At 40.0% G+C, this 16,568-nt stretch overlaps 1 protein-coding gene across 1 annotated transcript in view; it reads right to left on the bottom strand.

The window, feature by feature from the left end:
* The window catches only part of LOC585199 (ribonuclease 3), a 45,687-nt gene that overhangs the window by 25,704 nt on the left and 3,415 nt on the right, over window positions 1-16,568 (bottom strand). The window contains exons 3-9 of the mRNA XM_030998176.1: window positions 15,466-16,217; window positions 14,887-15,033; window positions 12,172-12,381; window positions 4,140-4,341; window positions 2,956-3,103; window positions 1,664-1,827; window positions 636-803 (exon numbers count right to left, since the gene is read on the bottom strand). Coding sequence (XP_030854036.1) covers window positions 636-803; window positions 1,664-1,827; window positions 2,956-3,103; window positions 4,140-4,341; window positions 12,172-12,381; window positions 14,887-15,033; window positions 15,466-16,217 — 1,791 coding nt within the window. The remainder of the gene's footprint in view (window positions 1-635; window positions 804-1,663; window positions 1,828-2,955; window positions 3,104-4,139; window positions 4,342-12,171; window positions 12,382-14,886; window positions 15,034-15,465; window positions 16,218-16,568) is intronic.

Below are 16,568 nucleotides of genomic sequence, written 5' to 3'. Positions count from 1 at the left end.
AAAATAATATACTGTAAAAGTTTAAATATTTGTGATACATTAATTTTCGCAGATTTTGTGCTAAGATTGGCAAACGCAAATTTTAGAACTCGTGAAAAAATAAGCATGACTTCTTTTGCGTGTTGTGAACGGGCTAAATTGCGTGCAACGCAAAGTTAAGAACCAGCGAATATGTTTTGGGGTCGCTCAGCGCGAAAAATGAATCACGCGAAAATAACAGCGTTTACAATACATTTACCAAAGTTTTCCTTCGTTAAAACACAATTTTCATCTCATGACTCTCTCGCATGTACAATGTTTTGAAACAAATTAGTGAAAACTGTGACGTTTTGTTTATCTTCTGGTTAATACCTCATTTCTACAATTGAGCCTGGTCTTATGATTAAAAGGGATGCATTTAATTTGCATTGAACATTAGTCCCAAGTCACTTGCATATTGAATCATAATGCAATTACTGGAGAAATTGCGATCAATAATTGATAATCTCAAATCTTTAGCATAGTTCTGAGGAAGGTCTTTATGCAACAGTGTATTCTGTGGGTACAACCGGACTGAATAAAGAGGGATTTAGAAAGAGATAGATTACTACAAACGGGATGATAAAGAGGGATTGAGAAAGAGATAGATTACTTACAAGGAAGTTTGTAGTAGGGGAGATGGTGACTCTGTAGTGATGTAGTTTGGATGCATTGTTGGTATGTTGCTCACAGATTGGAACAGGTTTCTCTCCTGGGAAGATGTTATGCCTGATGCCTGACTTTTTCTGTTTGATGCTACATTTGCACAGAGGACCATCATTCATCTAGGAGTAGAGACAGTTAATACAAACATGTAAAGCACAACAACAACAACAATAAAACCATGATTCCCCCCCCCCCCCCTTAGTTGACAAGAAGACTTCATTAAAAACTATGGGAATAAATGACACAAGAATAATATGTACTGGTGAAAAACAATCATGTATCATCAATTCATCCCTGAGGATTACAAAAGGGGAAAGAGAATTTGGTAGCAACAGGTCAGGGGAAGAGAAAGGCCAGAAAAATAGAAAGAGGGAGAAATATTCAGAAAGAGAGAATCTGATATACATTTGTAAACAGGGTGAATATGGAGGAGAAATGAAGTGCAGAAAGGAGCGATACAAGAAAGTAGGCCTAATGTATTTCAAGATAGGAATATATTATTATATAATATGCAGAACAAGTGAGAGAAAAAAGGAAGCTTTCCAACAATAGAGAATAAGATATAAGAAAATGTATACACAATCATAAATAGAGAAAAGGAAAAAAAAAGTGTATACTACTACAATACATAAGGTCAAGATAGAAATAAGAGAGATAGATGGAAAAGAGAGACAGCAACATATATATATATATAGAGAGAGAGAGAGAGCAAAATATTGAGAAAGGGCACAGAGTGAATAAGGAAGACACAAGCCCCATTGTATTACTGGTAGCTACTTGCTCCCTCTATACAGCCAACAATGCCTAAGCGGTACCTGTTGATCCCCCATGATGCCCTTTTTCTTATGTTAATTGAGAGCTGAGTTGATGAGATAGCCACCTGTCAGTGACCACACTGGGTGGTCTAATCCCTCCTGGCCAAACTAGTAAAGACAGGCTTTAAAAGAAAGCTTAACAGATGGATATCACAAGAACTAACCTCTCCTGGTTGATTGAACCATAGATTCTCAGCCAGCCGCCATGGATGATTAGCTCTGTTCTCCAGACATGAGATGCGGAAATCATAATCTTTGTCCTCCTCGCCAGACGAGGTGTCCGAATCAGATTCACTATCGCTACTCTCGCTTGCTGAGTGGTGGCCATCTGGAAACGATAGGAACATCAAGAGAGATGAAGTGAGAGAGTGATCAGGGAGACAGCGATGGAAATAGAGAGAGTTGGATGGAACACCCTTATACCCCTTTCAAACTGGCCTGATTTTCATTGGACGCATCCGATGAAACAGCCACTATGAATGGTACAGAGGAGAAAAAGCCAATGAAAAGAAGAGAAATAGAGGATTAAATTCTCCTGCTCAAAAGCAGGAGAAATTCTCTTTCTATCGTTGTGACACCGATGAAACAGCCACTGTGAATGCGTTCGGGGGAAAACACTGATTAAAAGACCGATGAAAATGGTCAAAGGTCGCAGTGTACCTGCGCTTTTTCGTAACCAGCTGTGTTTATTGACTTTTTGTCGAACAAGCTGCATGCTAACTAGATTGGGCTCGGGCTTAATAATTGCACAATAATTCTTCACTTCCTGAAAGTGTTAGTTTGCCATGGCGAGTAAATTTCACCCGCAATATGAAAAGGACAGCAAGGAAAGCGGCGTTTCACCTCTGTTTACATAAGGAGAATTTAATCAGTATTTTCATCGGTATGACTTCAATAGATGCAATATGAAAGGGTATTAGTTCACATATGAAACAGTATCAAACATACGCTTCATAATTCTGTATGTCACATACAATACGTAGTAGGTACACATCTGACTTTTGTAGCTTAAAGCTACTTTTTTTAAATCTCTACTTGCCATTCATTTTACACATACTTACAAACATACATACACGCCCACACGCAAACCCAAACCCACACCAACACCCACACAAGCACCGAAACACACATATCAATACAAAAGGTTATGCTACCCGTTCATGCAGTTAGTCATTCACTGACTCTCTTATGTGTGAATTTGTTATCCTTATGAATGGGGTAGAGAGGGAGATTTCAAGTTTTACAAGAATGGACATTCAGGTGTCATGGACCAGTATGAAGAAAAATACAAATTACACAGAAAAGGGTGTTCTATAGATCTAGGAAATTCAAAAACTAAAATATTTTTTTTTGACATTTCACAAACAATTTACTCCATCAGTAAGCTGGCATAACATGTGCTGTAACATTTGGTACAAATTCATTTTTCTTTTTAAAGACAGATTTCATAACTTACGAGAATGGACGTGCCAATGGAGTTCTGGTTTCTTCTCCTCTGGCTGTGGCTGTTTGGCTCTGACACGAGGTCCTCGCTCAATGATTTCTGCCTCAAACCGTTTCAAGAGTTCCTTCAGTTTCTCAGTACCAGCTACAGAACTAGCACTCTATGATGAAACAAAAGGAAATAATAATAATAATAATAAATTACATTTATAAAGCACTGAATACAATTTTTCTAAGCGCTTAACAAAACAAGGGTACAATGTAAAATAAATATACAGCAATAATAATACATAATACAAATTAAAACATCTTACTCTAAACAAAACTGCCCTATAACTTACTATTACACAAAAAATATTTCCAAATTTCCTTGAAAGACTCTACAGATGGGGATTGACGAATACTGATTGGTAAACTGTTCCATAATTTAGGGGCTGCAGTAGCAAAGGTACGAAGGATATTAAGAAGTGATTGCACATAACAACTCACAACAAAGAAGTGTTATAATAATAATAATAATAATAATAATAATACATGAGATTTATATAGCGCCATTGGCGCTTATCATATGGTCAAAGTGCATAGTTCCCAAAGACAATGCGAACATAGAGAGCTAGCAAGAGAACTCTAAATGTACATGTAAGTCTGTAACTTCAGGACTGTCTCCACCCAAACAACTCTCCTTGGGATAATATGAGGCGACTTCACCGACTGCAGACCACGAGTAACCCCGGGTACCTTGCATGCCATACCAACAAATCGTGAAACTCTAATGAAATCGTACATTACATGGCTGCAAAGATTATAAGTTATGATTGCTATGCTCCATCAAAAGGCCAAGGAAAGACATCAAATACAAGAACAAATTCAAGCTTTAGCTAAACCTATGTTAGCCTCACTGTTATGCCTTAAAAATAATTGAAAAATTGAAGAAAAGTACATATCGAGGGACCAGTGACACAAAGATGTAACTCCATTTTGGCCATTTTGAGAAAAAGTGCTTTATGTGTCACTGAGCACTTGGGCCTTAAGGAGTTGAGTCTACGTGTCACTAGCCATCGACTTCAATGGGGGAGTTAAGTCTTTGTGTTTCCTGGAAAGCCCACATTTTTCTGAACATTTTGATATCAAATACTCATTTTGGCAAAATATGGAGTTACGTCTTTGTGTCACTGAACCCTCAATGTGGCAACTCACAATTTGATCACTGGGATTAATAGAGTAGAAGTTCTCTCTTGGGGAGCATTGGATCCAAGGGGTGTCATCTGTACCCCACTCCTCAGGGTCAGAATCTTCAAGGGGATCCTTATCCTCATCATTCTCCTCAAGTTCTTCCTCTCGCAGTTCTCTCTCCAGATCATTCCATCGCTGGCAGGTTTTGCTGGGATCTGTGATTTGCCTGTTGCAGGGGTACACAGAAGAGAATGGATAATGATTTCATTTCATTTCTTTTCATTTATTTAAACAAGGTAACCCTCTCAGCCTAAACAGCAGTTTTAACTGAATAAAAAATATACAAATTATATCACAAACAAAAACCAGTATTAAACAGAAGATAACAAAACATAAACATTTGCAAAATAAATGAATCAAATTCAGAAACACCAATTCCTTCCCCGACTTGGTTACCAGAGATGGCTCACTGAAGGGTAGTGAATACGTTCGAGACCTGGGTGTTTTAATCGACAAAAATCTTACTTTTCAACAGCACATTAAAAACGTATGTAAATCGGCATCTTTTGGAATCTTCAAAATTGGGAAAATTAGGAAACTACTTGACCGGCCAACAACTGCAAAATTAACCCATGCATTTGTATCCTCCCACCTTGATTATTGTAATTCAATTTTCTCTGGTCTTCCGCAATCGTCCCTACTTCCACTTCAAAGAATTCAGAATACTGCTGCAAGGCTTGTTACTCTCTCGAGAAAGTTTGAGCACATAACCCCAATATTGCGTTCTCTTCATTGGCTTCCCATACACCATCGTATCACATTCAAAGTTCTTCTTCTTACATACAAAATTCTCCATGGCCAAGCCCCTAAATATCTTTCAGATTTGATTTCCTTACGTTCTTCTAGTTCTTTAAGACCTCTTCGATCATCATCAACCTTGCAGTTAACCCTCGGACCTCGTACCGCTACAAAATATGGCGACCGAGCTTTCTCAGTAAATGCCCCTATCCTTTGGAACAAATTACCAGCGCACTTTCATAATATTCATTCTCTCGACCAATTCAAGTCCTTGCTGAAAACGCACCTTTTTAATTCATAAATAATATTCTGCAGTTGTGAGTCGGTCAAAGGAGGTGCACACCGTCTTATTTTTTGTTTGTTCGATCCTATGTTTGATCCTATGTTTGACCTCTTGTATGTATGTTTGTTTGATCTCACTCTTATCTTATTTTTTATTATTATATATGCATGATTTATTGAATAAAGAACAGATGTATAAGTTGTGTGTTTATTATAAGTTTTGGTAAATAATTGTTAAGTCAGAATATGGTGCGCTTATAAATATTGTTTATTATTATTATTATTATTATTAAATCAAAACAAAGGAAAACATAATTGGCATGGGTAACTATGAAGAATAAGAAAGAAAAAAAAACATGAAATTTTATAATGTACAAAATAAAAATTAACAATAATGAAGTAGATAATTAACAGAAGTTTATTGTAAACCAAGAGTTAATATCAGTAGTCTTAAACTAGATGATGGGTGAAGGATGGCAGAGTTAGTAACCACCATTTTACTTGGTGGAGACAATTATCATAATAATAATAATAATAGTGGGTTCTTGTATAGCGCTCATGTCAGTCAGATTTGACCCTCCTGGCGCTCCCGATTATTACCCTGGCTTTAGCACGAAACAATGGAGGATGACATGAAATAATATGGTTCACTAACCTTATATTAACTTTACGGCTCAATACAGATAACTCTGGGTCAGCTTCAATAGATCTCTGAAGCTCAGCGTATAACTCAGAGTCTTACGGTAACTCGTGAGTCCAAAGATCAAGTCTGCCGGCTGAAAGTACATGTAGTAGACAGTATCTGCACAGTCGCAGCTCAAGTTTCAGAATGGCCTGCTACGCTGGACATACCGGATCATTGCTACACGTCACACACCCTTAAGAGGGTGGCAACGGACGGACGCGTACGTGCATCCAAGATGCATACATAGTGTGTTAAGTACTGGGGCACTGGTGAGATATCCAGCGCCTTGTCACGCATATGTACTTAGTTACACGTCCACGAAAGTTACCCAGGCATATTAGCCAAGGGTATAAGGAGGGAATTGGCATTCTTTTACAACATTCCTCCAGGTTCATTAGATTGTCGCATATATCAAAGATATTGCGAAATCACAAAAACTCTCACATTAGAGCATAAGAAAAGAACCGGGGGAACCTGATATCCTAGACAGTCCTAGGGTATCAGACAGAATAAAAATTGACTTACATTCCGTTAATACAATCCATAATTTTGCGAGTACACTAAACTCCAAGGTTACCATCCAGTGCCCGAGTCTCATGCACACCGAGTTAAATTGATTTACACTCCAATACTACAATCCATAAATTTGCAAATACACTAAACTCTAGGTAACTGTCCAGTGACCGAGTCTAATGCACATTCCAGAACAAGAGAGTATTGGGAAAATTCTGTATTTATATGATAATCCTGTATTTATATTACAACGGATAATCCTGCCAAACTGTATTTATATAACAACGGAAAATCCTGTATTCATATAACAACGGAAAATCCTGTATTTATATAACAACAGAAAATTCTGTATTCATATAACAACGGAAAATCCTGTATTTATATAACAACGGAAAATCCTGTATTTATATAACAACGGATAATCCTGCCAAACTAATTCAAGGACACATCGTCCTAGGCCACTTCCCTAGAAAGCTACGAAAAAAATATTAATGACAAATAAAATTGTATAGCTGGTTAATAAGTTATTTCTTTAACTTCCATAAAAATGTGAAGAAATAATATTTCCAATACCAGCACTGCTTTATAAAATTTAGTAGAATAAAGCAATAATAATATAACAGGATTCTTTTAACAGGAATGAACTACTATATGGACTAGAGGCCTATCCATAAAGCCTCAGTCCATTTGCAAAGGAAGCCGACATCACTTCTGACAGAGGAACCCCTCGAATATCCGCCACCAATTGGCCTACATCGCCAAGAAAGTAAGGAGTATTATACTCCAACTCAGGATGGACCTTAAGGTGTGGGGAATCAGTCTCCAAAAGAAGACGATCCCCGCGGATCTCGCATACTGCGGCATATTGCTCTATGTTAAAGGTCTTTACAAGACCTGTGATACCAAAGTAGCAATGTGGGAAGGCGTTGGTCCATTCACGGACCAACCTGGTATCACCAGAGAAACAGTGTAAAAGGATCCTCTGGTTAACCATGCACTTCTCCCGCAGTGTCCTCAGGGCTATCTTGTGTACGACATTGCCCATGGGGTCGTCATCCATGCCTCGAAGATGCATAACCAGCACTTTCCCGAGGGTACCCAGATCCAGGAGGCGATCCAGGAGTTGCTCCTGATGCATCCACTGGTTCTGAGGCACTGAGAAGTCGAGCCCGACTTCACTCAGCGCAACCACTCGGGTGTGTGCTAGGTAGTGCATCAACAGGTCCCAGTGTTCGGATGTATACACTGAAGCCTTCTTTGGGTGGATTCCCACCGCATAACGCCACAGCGATCCCTCCTGAAAGTTCCCGAGCATCTGATCAAGCGAAGAGGTTGTAAAGGATTCTGGGTCACAGAAATTCCTAACTCCCCCCTCGACATTGACCAAATTGTCCGGAACCCTCCCCGGAGTCAGCGGGTTAGGATATCCCCTGGACCTGTATATAGAGGCTTGCATACGGTCCAGGTGATAGTGAGCATCAAAACCCCTATAGAACGATGTGGCAGTGGCTGTGTCGCTAAGTTCCTCCTCAGGTTGACCCTGGTCTGGCCGAAGCTCAGGTTGGGGAACCGGTGTTAGAACCTGTGAAACTGGATTGTGAGGTTCCACCTCAGGTTGACCCCGGTCTAGCCAAAGCTCAGGCTGGGGAACCGCCGCTGGAACCTGTGGAGCTGGTGTTACTGGCTGAACATCTCCTAAATCAATGAGTTGCCTTTGCTGATCATCAGAAAGAAGGTTCATCAGGAACACCAGGGGCCTAAAGTGAACCAACGCCGCTGGCGTGTTCACTGGTTGGAGAGATGGAACCACTCTCGACCAGTTTTGCTGATCCATCATGGCTCTCATCTCTAGCAGGTCAACCTCAGTTACATGAGGTCGCACTGCTTTCCAACCTGAGTTTACCAGCCTAACTAGTCCAAACTCATTAGCCCCCTCTCCAATCACAAACTGTGCAATAAGGCGCAGAGCAGCCAGCCGTAGTTGCAGCACTTCCTGAAATCCAGGACCAGAGTGAATCCTCTGCGTCCTGAAACATTTAGGTAGGTGGCGCAGGATATGCAGTCGTATCTTATGTGAGGTGCGAGTACATCCCACCATAGGACACACCTGGTGGTTCTTCTTGGGCAATATCCTGGAGCACTGCTCACTAAAAGACTTCCCAGTGTTAGAGGACAGACCAGACCAATAGCCGATACCACCCCTTCCCCGACCAACAGCAGGAAAACCACTGCTGGTGGCAACGGGGCGTGGCACATCCCGTTCCTGACCTACACCGGAACCGCAGGAATGCGGGTTCCTAGGTGAAGCCACCGGTACGGAACGCATTGGCGTTTTCCTGGCCTTCTTTTCATGCCACCACTTGAATTTCTTTGCCCTCTGCTCTCGAGCAGCCTTGGAAGCTTTGCTGGGCCCTACCCGAGACAGGGCCGCAGCTACCTTCTTTCTCTTTTTCTTGCGGGATCTCCTACTGACTTCAATTCCTTTAAAAGCGGAGAGAGGAACTACAGGTTCTGCGGGCGGCAGATCCGCTAGTTCCTCTAGTGACTGCGGTCCTACCATAGGCAGGCCCGCCATCATCGGCCCCAGTACTTCCTGTACAAGAAGAACCGCTGCCTCCTGAATTGGATCAGGGGCCTCTTGCTTTACTTCCTCCACATTTGTAGCAAGATCCGTCACATCCATTGCAACAGGTCCATCCCGAATACCTTCACTAACTCTGGTTTCAGGTGCATCTATCCTGTATGGGGGGAATACAAAGGTAAACACAAAAACAAAGGAAAAATAAACTACCCGCTCTGTTGTTTGCGGAATGGACAAAAATACTTGTTGATAGTCATTCCCTCTCCAGGGGTGATTCCAACACAATGGCCATGAAATCACTCGTCACAGCTATCACATTGAATCATGACTGACCGATCATCCTGCTTTTTACAAAAACAATATAATTCCTTCCCTTGAATAACCTTTACGGAAGAGCACTGTTGTCTGTGCATTTTTTAAAGTTTATCATGGTTCATCACCATTGCTTTGTTCGCATAAACCACTCTATAGAGATAGGGGGTATATCTCTTAATGATATCAGCAAGACCCTTCCAAGGAGACTGTAATTTCTTACTTTTTCCTTTAAAGCCCCAATGTACTACTTGTAGCTACATGTACTTGCTCATACATGCCAACATTTGAAAATCAGAAATCTGTACAAATTATGCTATTTTCAAAAAAAGAGGAACATTCCTAACTCTCCTATTCAATACTACAGACAAATTTGTACAGGAAGAGGAACACCTTCATTAAAATGATGATTATCTTCTCCCAAAAAGAGGAATGTTCCTCTTTAATCTGAACAGTTGGCATGTATGCTTGCTCCATATATATAGAAACAATGTCTAATTGGTGATCCTTTTTATCTTATGTTAATTGAGAGCTGAGTTGATGAGATAGCCACTTGTCAGTGACCACGCTGTGTGGTCTAATCCCCCTGCCAAACTAGTAAAGACGGCCTTTAAAGGGCCCATGACATCGAAATACAAGTGTATTCCTGTTGGTGTGCAGTCCTGCATACATCTCATATTTTGATATGTAAACTTCTGAATTTGTTTCATAAATTTTTTAATATTTTTAACAATATTTGTTTTTCAAACTAAATTGCTAAGCTCCACCCCAAAAACCTCCAGATCTCATTCCTCTTGTGTCATCAACTACAAAATAACTACTAATCAGCGATGTGCAGCAACAACTGCAGCTGAAACGCTAGACTATAGTATCCAGCGTAGAGTAATTCCTGGCCAGATTAAAATAATTCGATATAAAGCAACGCAACACGTCACAGTAAAATAAATCGAAAATACATAAAATGCCTGGGAACACCAGACTAGTGCGAATACTCAAGCGAGCTCGACACTATATGTAAACAAGACTGCTACACCTGGCGAGCCAATAATTTTTCAAAACAAAATGGCGGGCCCACGTTTCACAAATGTGAGCACGTGCGTCAAAAAAGAAACTGTAAAAATATGAATCTTAAGCTAGATGATGGATGAAGGATGGCAGAATTAGTATCCACCGGTTTACTTGGTGGAGACAATTATACGAAACAATGGAGGATGATATGAAATAATATGGTTCTCTATTACCTTATATCAACTTTACGGCTCGATACAGATAACTCTGGCTCAGCTTCAATTAAGGCTGTGCATAAGCGTGTAATGAGGTACCCGAGTACACTCCCAGGCTTACAGGCGAATACTTGAATAGTCGTACACGATTTTTGTTGGTTTTTTGATTTATTTGTTATTTATTTTTATTTTTATTTTGTTCCCACCATGATACTACGGTAGAAGAATCCCAGGTCCCTCTCCGAAAACTCACAGATTTTACTTCAAGTTGCAGTTGAAGGCTGCCGATTTAATAACAATAATAATAATAGTAACAATGCTGTTTTTAAAACCAAAGATGACAGACTAACTTTCCACCTAGTCCAAACAGAAATCCGGATATTTGGTCCCAGTTTCTGAGTGGTGAGTTGACAGTGATTGAGCTGGGAAACATTTTTACCCACGATACCATGATGGCGCTCTCCCAGGCACAGGTAAGCCTCAGCCTGGACAGGTGAACGGACAAAAAAAAAAAAAAAAAAATGGCGGCCAAGTATTCAAGTACTTGTCGCAGCCTTAGCTTCAATATATCTCTGAAGCTCAGCGTATAACTCGGAATCTTGTAAGGCTGTGCACAACAGTGTAATGAGGTACCCAAGTACACTCCCAGGCTCACAAGCGAATACTTGAATATTCGGACGCCATGTTTTTTTGAATTTTTTTGAATTTTTTTGAATTTTTTTGATTTTTTTTTAAAAATTTGATTTTTTTTTTTTTTTTTTTCTTCTTTTTTTGCCACTACCATACCACTTGGTAGTTTCTCAGGTCCCTCGCTGAAAACGCATGCGATTTTACTTTGAGTTGCAGCTGAAGGCGCCGATTTAATAAGAATAATAACAGTAAACAATGCTGTTTTAAAAACCAAAGATGGCAGAATAATCCATTTTCCTCCAAGTCCAAACAGAAATCTGGACATTTGGTCCCAGTTTCTGAAAGGTGAGTCTGACAGTGCTTGAGTTTGGAAACATTTTTACCGACGGTACCATGCCAGCGGCCGTCGCTCTCCCTGGCACGGGTAAGCTTGGGTCTGGACATTTTTTTTTTTTTTTTTTTTTGCGATCGAATATTCGGGTACGAGAAATCGTACCCGAGTAGTTGTCAACCGTGCGGGTACTCGAGCATTCGACTACCCGTCGTAGCCTTAGAATCTTGTGGTAACTCGTGAGTCCGAAGCTCAAGGCTGCCCGCTGATAGCAGTAGACGGTGTCTTCACAATAGCAGCTTTAGTTTCAGAATGGCCTGCTGCGCTGGACATACCGGATCGTAGCTACAGGCCGTACGCGTCCGTCCGTCGCCACCCTCTTGAGGGCATCCAAGATGCATAGATGGATACAAAGTGTATATAGTAGTGGCGCGCTGGGGGGATATCACCCGGCCTGGTCACACATGTACTTACGCGTCCACGAATGTTACCCAGGCCTATTAGCCGAGGGTATAAGGAGGGAAGTGGCATATTAAATGCCCTTTTACAACAATCTGTTTGTATCTGGGAAACACTCTATAAATAAACAAAATTATAATCAGGCAAATGGCTTATTTATGTGCACATTGTGCAGTCAATCTCTAATCACAAACAAGTATCACAAACTAATTCAATCTTTATAGTACACAATTAAAACTTACCCTTCAGGTTTCCTACTGCTATGCCTTTGCAATGATCCCTCTCTCTCCCTGGGTCTTTGATCCCTAGAAGGGCTTCGAGGTCTTTGATCCCTAGAAGGGCTTCGAGATCTTTTGCTATCCTGCAGGTCATGACCTTCGGCCCTCCTTGATTTAGACCTCTGAGGGCTGCTGCTCCTGTGTGAACCTCTTTCCCTTGAGGAACTCTCATGCCTGTATCAATAAAGAGAGAAAGAGAGAAAGTGAGATCATGGGAATAAATGTATTCATTGTGGCCATGTGCTAGCAACACCTCCTGCAGGTGGTGCATATATATATCACAAAGGGAATTGACTAGATTCAGACAACAGGTAGAGCCAGAAAGAACTGTATAGGCAGAGCTGCCAACCTTGTACGACCAAAAAAAGGAATCATGATGGCAAAAAAAAGGAATTTCAAGCAAAAAAAAGGAATTCATGAAAACAAAACTTACAACCATGCGCGACACACTTCCAATGCAGAAATGTTCATTCATCATGCTGTTTTTTCCATACAAGCAGGAGTTTTTTTTGGTGGTTATCTTGGTATTAACGGCATTTCATTCTTTTTGAGAATATTTTTCTTTTTCTTTTCAAGTACGTTCTAAATTTAGTTTGAATTTGTGATCAAATCACCATTTTAGGGCAGTTGTTTGATGTCTGGTATGTAAAAAAAAAAAAAAAAAAAAAAAAAAAAAATTAAAAAAATTAATAAAAACATATTTTATGATGAAACAAGGGAAACGCTCACGGCGGTCTCGCCTGCATAACGCAATTCAATATGATAAACCAGAACGTCAATGACGTAGCGCTCATCCGCATCTCGCAACAACAAATATCGTAAATTTTATGTGGTACACTTTTCAAAGCACCATGCTCTTTAAAATACACCACCAGCTAGTCAACATTTGTCTTCCTCACCTCATAACCAAAGCTACATACATCAGCAGAAGAGACCACACACTCAAGCTCTCTGTTCCTGAGGCAACAATCGACTCCTACAAGTACTCATTTTACCCCCGCACCATTCGCATCTGGAATCAACTACCATTCACTGCAGTTACTGCCCCAACAGTTGCTGCTTTCCAGATGACCGCCCTCCCTGTCATCAGAGGGTTGGAACCTCCTGTAGGTTCCAGAATGCTGTAAACCATATAGCAGCATGATTCTTTTTTTACTTGCACGTCACTATTTTACTGTATAAAGCAATTGTACACCCTTTTGTCTGCACCTTCACCTGCTGTCACAACACATCCCATCCCAGTATAGCTTGGAAAAGCTGCTTCAGGGATTACCTCATCAAGTATCAAGTATCAAGTATCAAGTATCAAATGAACTGGTCAAAAAATAAAAATTTGATGCCCTGGAAGGGACATAATTTCATTTCATTTGCATAAAGTACCATAAATAATCAATGGAGCAGAATCTCACAATTCTGTGTAGAAGTTTAGTGTTCCAAATTTAGCTCTGCCAGATAAGGCAAACCAAATCAAAATCGGTCAAGAAATGAGGGAAAAGAAGCAATTTTTGTTATTTTTTTAATAAATTTGCATAAATTACCATAATTAATTAATGGAGAACAATTTCAAAATTTTGTGTAGAAGTTTAGTGTACCAAAGTTAGCTCTACGATATTGTGCAAACCAAATCAAAATCAGTCGAGAAATGAAGGAGGAGAAGTCTTTTTTGTGATTTCGAATAAATTTGCATAAATTAGCATAGATAATGAATTTCAAGATTCTGTGTAGGAATTTTAAAATCCCCCTCCTAGCCCTATCATATTAAACAATCAGAATCAAAATCGGTTGAAAAAAAATGAAGAAGCATTTTGAAAATCTTGATGTTGATGCCACAACAAAGTCTAAGTTTGTTGACCTTAAATGACCTTTGACCTTAACTTAGTGACCTGAAATTCTACTCACATGATTGGGGAGACTTGATAACCCTATAGTCCAACTTTCATTGACTAAGAACTTATACTTTCAAAATTATATCAAAAATTTAAAAACTTAACCTTAGGTTAAGTTTTCCATGATGATGCTACAACATAGTCCAAGTCTGTTGACCTGAAATGACCTTTGACCTTGACTTTGTGATCTGAAATTCTACTCACATATTGGGGATACTTGATTACCCTATAGTCAAAGTTTCATTGACTAAGAACTTATACTTTAAAAATTATATCAAAAACTTAACCTTAGGTTAAGTTTTTGATGTTGACGCCGCCGCCGCCGCCGCCGTCGCCGTCGTCGCCGTCGTCGCCGCCGCCGTCACCGGAAAAGCGGCGTCTATGTCTCGCTTTTTGCTACGCAGGCGAGACAAAAACGTAGTACCGTAATTAGGAGGAAAAAACAGAGTAATTCCGCCAAAAACGGAATGGTTGGCAGCCCTGTATAGGTCTAGAAGTCAGTGCTCTGCTATCTTATAATAGAAATTTCGACCAGTGTGTAAAACAAGGTGTTTAAATTCATTACACATTATGATTTGAAGGCAAGTGTTTGTCGATTGGCAAACACAGACGTATGGATTACACTTCTATCCAAGTACCTAGATTATTGAGAGTTAGTGCCTTGTCCAATAACATTAATGCAGAGGGTGTTATGTTAGATGGAATCATGGAAAAAAGGCCACAAATATTTCTAAACAAAAATTATTAAAGAATTTATTGTATTCAGTATTCAGGCACAGGCAGATCTAAATACCTTCTAGGTGATCTGGATCTTTCTTTGCTGCTAGAACCACCTGTTGATTGGTCTCTCCTTGAGCTATTCTCTCTGGACGGACTTTTCTCCCTCGTTCTGCCTCTGTCTCCACGACGACCTTGTCTGGGAGATCGTGACCTCTCTCTCCTATAGTTTAGATAGCAAATTAACATAAATAAAAGCCATAAAGCATCTATAATCTTTGATAAACCATGAATGAGTACAATCTTGTTTACCACAGCAAAAAGAAATGTATAAAACAGTGAATCCATTTTATAGTTGACAAAAGGACTGGAAAAAATATGTATACAGATGCTTTTAGTGTGTATAAAACTTTCTTATAATATTGTGAAAAAAACTTAACCTTTAATCTTGCATTATCACTTTTGTATGCATTGAATATCTTCTATGTATCTCTTTTCATAAATATGCGTTTTACACATATGAGTGGGCCCATCTTTTTTTGTACTTAAATTTTTTTCAAAGACTGTACTATCTAATAGATTTTTCACTTTATGGAAACATGGGTTTAGGATTTCAAAAGAGCAACTGAGCTGTTCTACTTCAATACAAATTTACCTCGATGTTCTTTCCCTGGACCTGTCTCTTTGCCGACGAGAATGATCTCTGGAATCTGAACCTCTGCTGTCTCTAGCTAACTGATCTCTAGATGCGTCCTTTCCAAACCCTTCTCTGTCTCTTCGATTATGATCATCTGCAGGCCTTTTTCTATCACAGTCTGAAGATCTAGAGTCTGTGTATGTCTTTTGGTATTCCCCAAGATCTCTAAATCTTGGACCTTTTTCATCTGCACCATACCCCTGATGCCTTGAGGAGTCCTGTGGTCTTTGTGATCCCCTGTGATGTTCATGTGGAGAATCCAGGGAGGATGAGGCTTGCTGACTTGAGACTCTGTCTCTGAATGACGGAACGGCATCCGGTTGCAGAAATTGGTGGTCTTGATGAGAAGCACCCGGAACACACTGGTCTCTTGGCCCTTGAAGACCTTGGCCCGCCTGTCGATCCCCTGGATGATCGAATCCTGTTGGCGGTATCCCTGGGTTTCCTGGACGATTGCAGAAGTCCAATGGAGGTGGTGGCAAGTGGGGTGCATTAGGGAGTCTCTGGGTGTGAAATGGGGGTGGTGGTCTCATTCTAAAATCCCCTCCAGGGGGTGGAATTTGCATCCTAGGCCCAGGAGGTGGGCCATTCGGGAAGGGCAAATGGGGTGGTGGCCCTGTAAAGGGTGGTAACTGAGGTGGAGGCCTATGAGGGAAAGCTATGTCTCCTCTGCCTGGTGGAGGTCGGTCTCCATGCCAATTTGGAGGCACCTGTGTGGTAAAGAAAAGGGCATATTAATTTATGTATATAAACCCGTTGATTCAAGCATTAATTCTAGAATAAAACCTGACATTTGGAGAAACTATAGAGAAGGGTTATGATTGAATTGGAGGCAAATTCAAAGTGAATGGAAACTCACAAAGAAATGTCATATATATATATATAAGAGAACTCCCTGACCATTAAAATCAGTTAATCAATTATGATATAAAGAACAACATATCATTTCATTTGCTATATTTCTCTCCTATATGAAAATTATGAATAAATAACAAGAAACAGAAGAATCATGGCTCATGCACGCATAAATGTATTGTTCATCCTTGATCCAAATTGAGTGA

This window comes from Strongylocentrotus purpuratus, unplaced genomic scaffold (genome assembly GCF_000002235.5).
Source record: "Strongylocentrotus purpuratus isolate Spur 01 unplaced genomic scaffold, Spur_5.0 spur5_scaffold_4, whole genome shotgun sequence".
In the NCBI taxonomy this organism is placed as follows: Eukaryota; Metazoa; Echinodermata; class Echinoidea; order Camarodonta; family Strongylocentrotidae; genus Strongylocentrotus; species Strongylocentrotus purpuratus.
The sequence above is the reverse complement of the archived record's forward strand: the minus strand, read 5'-3'. Positions and strand labels throughout refer to the sequence as shown.